This window comes from Glarea lozoyensis, assembly GCF_000409485.1.
Source record: "Glarea lozoyensis ATCC 20868 chromosome Unknown GLAREA10, whole genome shotgun sequence".
In the NCBI taxonomy this organism is placed as follows: Eukaryota; Fungi; Ascomycota; class Leotiomycetes; order Helotiales; family Helotiaceae; genus Glarea; species Glarea lozoyensis.
Window position 1 is genome coordinate 233,463 of NW_007360984.1, and position 9,741 is coordinate 243,203.

Sequence of the window (9,741 nt, forward strand, 5' to 3'; positions counted from 1 at the left end):
GGAACTGAGAATTGAATTTGTGATTTGTATTTCAAGGAAATTGAATATACACATCTTATTATTAGTATGCCATATTATATGATTTATACATCATCTTTCATCTTTCATCCATCCCACGTTTTCTTTATTTATATATATAAGACAAAGCCTCATCTCCATTTGACGCCCAACCACCTAGCGTCTGACGCAAGACAATTCTTTTTAAAAGGAACACTATGATTTTACTTTCGACACACAATTCACAAGGCAACTGTGTTTCAACACCAAAGGGTCAATTATTTGAAACCATTGGATTTATTTTAATGAAGCTTCTATAAAGAGCTTTCAAATGTCAGAGTGAGGGTGATAAAGTTTTACAAGCTACAGAGGAAATATCCCATCGAACGTGTACTATGTTGTAGACATTCGTCGGGTAGTTTATCTACTCCAGCAAAAGAAAAACATACCGCGAAACAAGTTTTTCATCCCCTACCAGCTACCCCTTCATTTTCACTAAAGCGCTGACCGTATGTTCACAACAACCAGTACTGTGTTCTACAACTAAGTGGTTAGGCAGCAAATTGAAAATCTGAGGAATTGCGTACGCTATGTTGCGTGGTGGACCCCACTTTTAACACGGATGTGAATAGGCTACAACCAGTCGCTATATCCTACCCTCGAAACGGTGACGGGGGTAGCGTTTGTATCGTGTATATATAAGATGTCTTGGCTTTTATCTGGAAAATGGAAATGGAAATGTTCAGTGTGTGAGATTGAAAGCTTGTCTTATCTATCGATTAGAAAAAGTACAAGAGAAAGTATTAAAAGGAGAAAGATGTCGGACAGATTTCAAATCTCGGAAGTTGAGGAGAGTGATTTGGAGGAGATTGCTTTGATGTGAGTTTCCTTCCATTTTATCAACTTTTAATCTCATTGTCGGAAGCTGAAAGATGTGATTCGCGAGGGAGAGAATATCCCTAAATCCATGTTTCAAGTCGGAGAATTGAAGCTTGATCCAAGTCAAGCTTCCACAGCTAGACTCCCTTATCCAGATTCTATTCTCCGGGCTCCCTTTAGAAAAGTGCATCTGCACTTCAACTTCAAAAATCCAGAAGTCATATCTCCCCCTTCCACCTCACTAACACCCACACCCCAGGATCCAAACATCCTCCACCTCCTCCCTCTCCCCCCGCATCGTCCTAGAATTCCGCAACGTCCCCCGCTCCACGTTCCTCGCTTACAACCTCGCTGGCCTCCGTTCCGAATTCAACGGCTGTGCCTCCTCCAACGGGTTAGCCGAGATGTATAAAATCGTCGATTCTCAAATCGACAAGATTGTGGGGTTTGCGGTTTGGGGATGGGATGAGAGTGTATGTATTTCCTTAGACAGAAGGGTGGGGGAATTTGAGGGAAAGAGGAGGGATGTTTAGGTGAAAGAGAGGACGAGCTAATGGGATATAGACGGTGGATAGGCTGTTTAGTGAGAAAGCGAAGGTGCCGTTGCCAGAGGGTACGAATACGGTTTTGAGGCATAGATTTATAAACGAACTTTCTGAAATGGAGAAGAGTATTAGACCGAAAGGTCGATATTTTGGTATTTGTTCCCCTTCCACCCTTAACCACTCATTGTCCTCCCAATTAACATCCACAGAACTCCTCGAGCTCATAACCGCCCCAACCCACCGCCGTCTCGGTCTTGGACGCCAACTAATCAACATCGGTCTGTCCCGTGCAGACGCCGAAAGCGTACCTTGTTACTTAAGCGGTAGTCCTATGGGCGTGCCCGTGTATGCTAAGTGTGGGTTTAGGGAGGTGGGTAGGATTAGTATTGGGTTAGATGAGTATTTAGAGGAAGAGGGGGATGAAGAGTTTAAGGGGGTTGTGCATGTACATGTTGGTATGGTGAGGGAACCTGCGAAGATGGGAGATGTGTAGAGGGTATTTGAGAATATGGCTCGATGTAATAATACATTCGATTGCTCCCCTACTCCTACGTGCATTATGATACACCCATTATCACCACTAAATTCACTTCCCTTCCCCCTCCGCACTCTTATCTTCCCCTCTATCTACCTTCCCAGCCATCTTCAACCCCTCGCCATACCCAACCTGCGTACTATTCCTCCTCCCCAACAACGGCGGCATCGAACTCCCCACGCCACTAATATCCCTCAACCTGACCGGGCCAGGACTTGTATCCCTCTCCGCCCCCCTAGTCAAACTAGGTGGGAGTCCCAGAAGCGGAATATTAACATCAGACCCCACGCCCGCCAGTCCCCTCAGCGTCGGTGGCGTCGCTTGCGGAACTTGCGCGCGCTCCAGAACCTCCTTATAAAACACTTCCAGCTGCCCCTTCGAATGACAAAATTCCTCAAGTTCATTCTTGATAGATTCAGGCGACAGAACAGCAGAGGTCTTAGCGCTAACAGGACCCAGGACGTCAGAAGTGGCACGTAGCAAGGGAGAAGGATGGCTCGTAGGAACCGGACGGAGCAAAGGAGAGTTAAGTGGAGAGGAGGAGAGGGCTCCTATAGACCCATACATGTGGGAGGTGGGAGGGAGACGAGTCGAGCGGGATTCAAGAGATGTAGTATTATCGTTCTTGACATACCTGTCGGATTCGCGCGCTGCGGCTGTGCGGTTATTGTAGAGTCTGTTTGCAAGGAGGAGGAAACTTCCTTCGTCGGTTATTTGAACGAGGAGGATGCCGGACCGGTGGATGTATTGGGTGTATTTGTAGTCCGGACGGCCCCAGGAGTAGGTTACGTCTACGTTGAGAGGGAAGTTGCGAGCTGCTTCGACATCGAGGACGAAGTTGAATTTCTTCATGATTGCTTTTTGGTAGTAGTGACGACTTGCTGGTAATTGAGGCGCAAATGAGCTGGCGTCAAAGTAAGTCCGAGGTTGTTGATCGGGAGGTTGAAGTGCCAGTTCGATTATGTATGGGCTACGAAAAGGGTGTATCTCGGTGATGCTGCAAGCTTCGCCTATGGGAGCTTCGACAAGTCTTAATCCATATCCTTCTGCTGTGCGGGCCCAAGATTCTATTGCGTCCTCAATTAGTTTTGCTGTCACTCCCATCCAATCAATTCGAATGTGGTAGCAGTTGTCGGGATTGTGTAGACGATCATAATGTAGATTGATCCTCTCAGGTCGATAAGATCTCCGTCGATGGTCAACATCATACTTCATCACCTTACTCAGATATACTTTCGGTCTTTTTGCGCCCAGACCGTTAAGAGTTGTCGGCGTTGTTGTACCAGAATCTGAAGACCGTTCATCATAATTTGAGCTTGACCTCGACCTCTCCGGCCTTGGTGAGTCTCTTGGAAGATTTTCTGCGAGTGGAGTAGATGGAACGGATTGGTCACGACGCCGTGACCCAAACCACCCACTCCTGCTATCTGGTCGCTGTTTCGCATATTCTCCGGTGACCTGGTAAAAATATTGCCCATCGCGAAAAGGATGGCGTTTTTCGACATGGACGAATATTCCCATCTCCTTATCCTTGACGTTGTCTTTTGGAACTTCACGCTCTTTGATCCGCTGAAGATCGTCTTTAGCCATCAATAAGTTCCCAAGCTCGACTGCCTCTTCTCTTGTCTCGACATCTTCAAAATTCTCTATCAACCAGGTTGTCATATCGGAACCAATAAAACAATTGTAATGAAGTCGGAAATGCCATCTTCGATTTTGCATTCGCACCCCACCACGCTCAACAGGTGATTGTATAGCTTCGGCTAAAGACGCAATATCGAGTTTTGACTGCCTGAATCTCTCACTCTCGATGAGTTGGCTTCTTTGAAATCCCGTATTGCCAGTCTCAACCAAAGGCAGGGTCTCAAGCTCCGCACTGACGACAATTGATGGATCTTCAGTCTTGTACACAATATCGAGAGGGTTCTGATCTTTGGTTTTCCGAGCGGCGAGGCTCTGAAATCGTTTCTCGGATGCAGATAAGATTCTATGTCGTTGCCACGTTTGAGTCAATTTTTTGATTCCCTCTAATCGGATCTCTTCCTCATTATCCCCGTCATGCCTTCTTTGGGATTGAGTTGGTCTCTCGACAGGTATGAGGACGTATCTTGCACGCCAGAATCGAAGATTCTCCGACATCTCTTCATCAAAGCCCGCAATGAATGAATCAACATAATTCCAATTATACTCCTCTTTGGGCTTTCCAAGCATGACCTGTCGCGACTTGTAATCCAAAGCTAACGTTGTTTTGACGGCAGGCTTATATATCAACGGAGTGGCGGCATTAGGAGCCGTCGGAGCTATTGGTTTCCGAACAAACATGTTGACCTCGATTTCAGTCTCATTAACACAAGAAAGTTGGTGGATGATATTTCCCATAGACATAAACACGCTGGCCCCATCCTCAGCTATGTCTTTTGGATCAAAGACATTAGCTATCTTTAAAAACTTTTGCCCGAAAGCCTGGGCAACTGCTGATCCAAGCACAATCTGGAACCCCTGGGACAGTCTCAGGCCGATTAACTCTCGAAGAAAATCATCACGAGACGTTGGGACCTCGCTTAGCTCATCCTCCGTGTTTGGGGATATATTATAAGGCTTCTGTTGGTACTCCGTCTCAAGTTGGTGCTTTGTAGGGAAATATTCTGTTGTTAACGGTACAGCCGCGGGGCAGCAAAGAGACTTCCATTTCATTGTGTTGGTATGAACTGGTTTTGGGAAAACATGCTGCCAACGCCTGTACTGACTTGGTCCAGCAACGTCGTTCGCCGTCGGGTTCGAAGGATTGAGAACGCTAAGCCAAGGAGATAGGGCCGTACCTGGTGACAAAGTTGCAGGTAGTTCTGGAACCGATTTTGCCAACAGCTTCGAGTTGAAAAGCTTCTGAGTATCATGGTACCTCATTTTAAAGGAACCGACAGTTTCCCCTTCATCCAACTTATCGTCATAAAATGATCCACGCATCGACCGCGATTTGAATTGATTGGTCGAGTCTAGTGACTGTAGAGCACTTTTCACGGTCATAGGCTTTCCTCCTAAAGCTCTTGGAGTATCTTTGAGCTCGTCTCCGCGTTCCGATGGTGGGGTGTCTGATTTTGATTTCGAGATTTCGCTACTTGACGATGTTGGTCGCTCATGAGTTGCAGTGCTTAGGAGCTGATTCGCTATTGTTGTACTCTTTGGCTTCTTTCCTTCGTTGACCTTTCCAATCGCCGTCGCTGGCCTTGCTGCACTTGCGTGCTCGGTCTGAATCTGCGCAGTTGCCGCCTTTGGTGCAGCAATCCCAAAGCCGAATTTGCCCAAGCTTATTTGTCGACCAAATTTAGCAGGCCTTGCTGGAGATGGCTTGGCCATAGTCATGCTGCTTACACTATCATGACGACGCTTTACTATCTCTTCTGTATCTTGAGTGTTTTGTTTACTTTTGGTGGAACTGTACGAGCTTCCAAGGATACTAGGCCCGGTAGGCGTGCTATTGTTGTCATGGAATGATGTACCAAATATTTTGGGATCTTCCGCCAGGGCCTTCCTCGTTATGTCCTCACTTCCTGCTTTTGAAAGTCTTCTGTTTTCCCCACTGGTAGGGAGCTCGGAGACGCCTTCGGCGATCTCTGATACTGCAGCGTCGAATTTATCGGCAGCCTTGTACAAAGATCTTTCTCCCTGAGGAGAATGTCGGTCATATTGAGCTTTTGAAGGGCCTGCAACGAATTCTGATAGACTCGACAGGACCTTAGTCCGAGTCACAAAGCCCGTATTTGCGTCTGCATTTTGTGCAGCTCCAGGCACTTCTTGTGGACCTATGGTCATCTGGGGGAAGAGAGCATCTTGCTGTAGAGGTGTAACAGCAATCTCAGTCAAGACATTTTCCATCACACTAGCCATTTCCATTTCATACATTTTGCATCGAATTTCAAATTCGTGAGATCTCTCAGTACGCTCACATTTGAATGGTTTGCTAAGAACGTTTCCTGAGCTTTCCACAAGATGGATATCCTGGGATGCTCCGGTCCAAAACGATACATCAATCCAATGAGGTATTGCATAAGACCACTCGCTTGGAGCACCATTGCTGGAGAATGACCCTCCACGGAGGCCACGATCGTGTAGATAGGCCTTGTGAGGTGACAAAGACCCATTCTGAGATGAGAAACTACTTCCAAACATGGCTGGATTCTGTCGTGGGGTGTTGTCATCGCTCGGGAAAGATTTCATGTGAATAGCTTCTTGAAATAGGGCATATTGGGGATTGCGGTAGCGAAACAAAGGGACAGAATGTAAGGGCATCTTAGGCAAGCATACTAGATCGATTCCGATGCCGTTTCCAATCAGATTTTCGGTAGTCATGCTGAGCATCTTATAGTCAACTTCAAACAGGCCCGGAGAGGGTGTTATGACAACAACGGATATTCCTGTTCGCATGAGATCTCGGTCGATGTAGTCGTGCGCAAATTGGGAGCATGCTAAGTTTATTGCTTCGAGGACATTGCCGTGTATCGCTAACGATGGTTCCGCCTCAATTCGAGTGCCTAGTACTCCTCTAGACGAGTCTCCTGTCGTTGAAGATAAAGCGTTGACAAGTTTGATACGGTGTAATGATATATCTCGACGAAAAAACTTGAATTCCCGCTTCAATTGATATAGAATTGTAGTCCAAGACCCACTAGCCATTTCGCTCACAACGACTCTATAAAAGTCTTTGTAAGGTTTTTTGTTGCCTTCGGCTTGCATTCCAGTATGATAGGATACATCATGCGTTGCGGCAGCCAGTTCGGAAGCAATTCCCGTATCATATTCAACCCTAGTGAACAAAACGATGCTTACCAGGTGCTTTGCTTTCAGAGCAACCCATTTTTTGAAAAGCGCCGGAAGAAAGCCGTTGACAACCTTGTTGAACATGATCTCGCCCGACCCTTCAGAATCAAAGTCCCACATCTCTCTCGACATTTGAATAAACAAGACATAGCGAGCGGACTCGCTCCTGAAGACAGGTTTCGTATTGGCAGAATAAAGAGCGGATTGCACTTTACGTCCAGCAATGTATATAGAGGTCACTTGAGCCTTTATGCTCCCAAGAAAGATGATCTTTTGACCCTTGAATACTGTCTTATCGGCAAGTTCACCGACAGCTAATCTCCACATGTCGGACCGAGAAAGATACTCATCTTTAAAGGACAGTTCTACATGAGATGCAGAAGTAGCCGCAGGATCAGCCTAAGAAATACGATTAACTAGTATTAAGCTTTTAAGGATGGGTGACGAACGGTAATCACAAGAACCTGCGCTCTTGACTTGAGGTGGAATGTATCCGCCATATGTTTTGCTACGGAGACATCCATGGTTGGCTGTCTTGCTTTCATTTCCTTTGACATGTCTTTGGCTATGAAAAGGCATTGCCTTCCAAGGTCAAGGTCATGCTTAGCTGAAGATGGGAGCGCTCCATTTGGACTGTTTGGTTTCGAATGGCTTCGGGCACCAGGCGGAGGAGTAGATAGAGCTTCGGCCTCTGTCTTATGAGCTGTTATGTTTTCCGGGAAGTCTCGAAGCGGAGGATCCGTCTTCAATTCAACAATAGCCATGAGATCTCCCACCCTGACATCAGGGAAATGATCCAGGTTGAGAATAACATCGTCCCGAGAAAACAGGTCATCATGAATCCAAAGCGTGCACTTCCTCTCGCTGGAGCTTTTCGGTAGGATTGGATCCTGTTGATCGGTCCCAGAGGGGAAAAGCACGGGTTCAGCAATTGGTGTCATTTCGGAGCTGCCATTGCTAACATGTCGAAGCTGTGAAGATTTTTGTGTCCCGCGTCGGGGTGTCGAAGGCAAAGCCGACGCCATTGGGAGCTTTGAGGCTCTGGGCCAACAAGAATTGTAAACTACTTATAAGTCATGATTGAGAAATCAGCTATATGTTGACAAGTCTGCAGATGTATTGAGTGATATTGATGATCTCCAAGCTAGTGAGCGTTCTGCCCAATTTCACCGCTTTTATACCCCCAAAACTGGCAAGGTCGGAAGTCGGAGCTTGACGGTGAACCCTTGCCGATGATGGCTCGTGCTTTAGAAAAAGTTCCCTTCGTTGCAACTTTATCAACAGACCCCTCTTGTCTTGCAATTAGCAGTCGCAAGGAACAACACAGGCAATTTGAAAATGGGAAAACGAGCTGCCGATGACATTGAGGATGGAAATGCTGCATATCTCAAAAGACAAAAGATTGGAAATGTTGTTGAGAAACAAAACCCAGCAACTGAAATCCACTCTGGGAAACAGCTTCGACAACTTTTAGCATTTGATCAGGATCCGGCTAGATCAAAAAATGGCAAGTTTAAATTCTTCGCTTTTTATCCATAATTACTAACGTGTTCCAGCCATATACTCTTTTAAGTTATTCCTGGACGGGTTCGCAGACGAAAACGATAATGGCCGTCGAATTTCCATTCTGAAAGACTATCTTGACCTCTATCAGCCGGACGAGGAGGAGAAAAGCGCAGCACACCTGCCCGACATTATGCAAATATGGAGCTTTGCGTCTCAGTCGAATAACGAGGGCCTTCTATCTTCCGTTTCTGCCATACTTGCGTTACTTTTGAAAACGATATCCAGCATTCTCGAGCTCACCGATCATGGATTGCGGATATGTCGAATCATCCTGCAGAAGAACCAGTTGGACTTGGTTGTTCGGGGATTGACAGGAAACAAAAGCAAAACTTATGTCATCTCACCTGTCCTGCGATTGTTAAGAGAGATGTCCATCTTTGACGGGGGGGTGATGGCTAAGCAGGTGTTCCGCTTGCGGGATTATACCATGAAAGGTTTGGCACGCAACCTTCATCTCAAGTTCAGCGGCGAAGGAGCAGAAGATCCCCGCCAGCCGTCAGTACGGACAAACGCTTTGCGATTTGTTTTACCGCTTATCAAATTTCTGCCGGCTGAGGCGAAGCGAGAGCTCCTCTTTCAAAGGGATATTGTGATGGCGCTGACCAAGGACATCAAAGATGATCCACCATTTATGGTGCGAGAGTTGTTGCATAACCTAACTGTCCACGTATTGCAAGATGAAACACTTCAACGGGATGCGAAAAACAAAATCGTAAGTGCTATGTCTCTGGGACGCATCTCCATGCTGTATAGCTACGATCAGCCAGACCCCGAGCCAGCAACCTCGCAAAAGCCCATTGACTTGGTTGCTCATGAATTTCTGGTTCTCGCCTGCACTTCCCACGACCTAGGTGTTCTCAACCGCCAAACGGCCTTTTACCCTCGAGGTGTTGATCCTGATGACTTACAAGATATTGACGTTGATGAAGCACTCCTTGATCTAGGGCTGGACGGCATTGAATGGATGGGGAAGTTCACTGAGGACGTACCTATACGAAACACTATCTTATCCGAATTCATCCAAACTCTGCGACCTTGGTCTAGTACTAAACACAGAGAGCTATTGTTAGCAGTATTTGCCTCGGCTCCCGAACTGGTTGCGGACTACTTCTATAACAAGAAAACATTCTCGTTCGACCCCAAGCTGACTGCCACATGGATTGGCTACTCCTCCCTTCTATACTCAGCTATACAGCTACCCGTTCCACCATACTTTGGTCACTTGAAACAATATGCGAAGCTACCACCACCACCTGCTATCGTACTCGAGAATATTCTTCCACAGCCGTTAAGCCAAAAGGCTTTGAGAAGCTGTTTACTACATAGCCAGGGTTTAGTCAGATTCTTAGCTATTCGAATCCTCTGCATTGCATTCGATAAGTTCCAAAAGATACTCGCAATGTA

At 46.5% G+C, this 9,741-nt stretch overlaps 2 protein-coding genes across 2 annotated transcripts; one reads left to right on the top strand and one right to left on the bottom strand.

The window, feature by feature from the left end:
* Positions 1-814: 814 nt before the first annotated feature.
* GLAREA_05078 (Acyl-CoA N-acyltransferases (Nat)) lies at positions 815-1,914 on the top strand (the record flags this gene model as incomplete). The annotated part of the gene is made up of 4 exons (XM_008078368.1): positions 815-876; positions 1,136-1,349; positions 1,441-1,573; positions 1,631-1,914. The coding sequence occupies 4 exons, from the start codon at positions 815-817 to the stop codon at positions 1,912-1,914; spliced, it is 693 nt and encodes a 230-aa protein (XP_008076559.1).
* A 93-nt stretch (positions 1,915-2,007) lies between these two features.
* Positions 2,008-7,796, bottom strand: GLAREA_05079 (Winged helix DNA-binding protein; the record flags this gene model as incomplete). The annotated part of the gene is made up of 2 exons (XM_008078369.1): positions 2,008-7,170; positions 7,221-7,796. 2 exons carry the CDS (start codon positions 7,794-7,796, stop codon positions 2,008-2,010), a joined length of 5,739 nt encoding a protein of 1,912 aa, XP_008076560.1.
* Between the last annotated feature and the right edge of the window lie 1,945 nt (positions 7,797-9,741).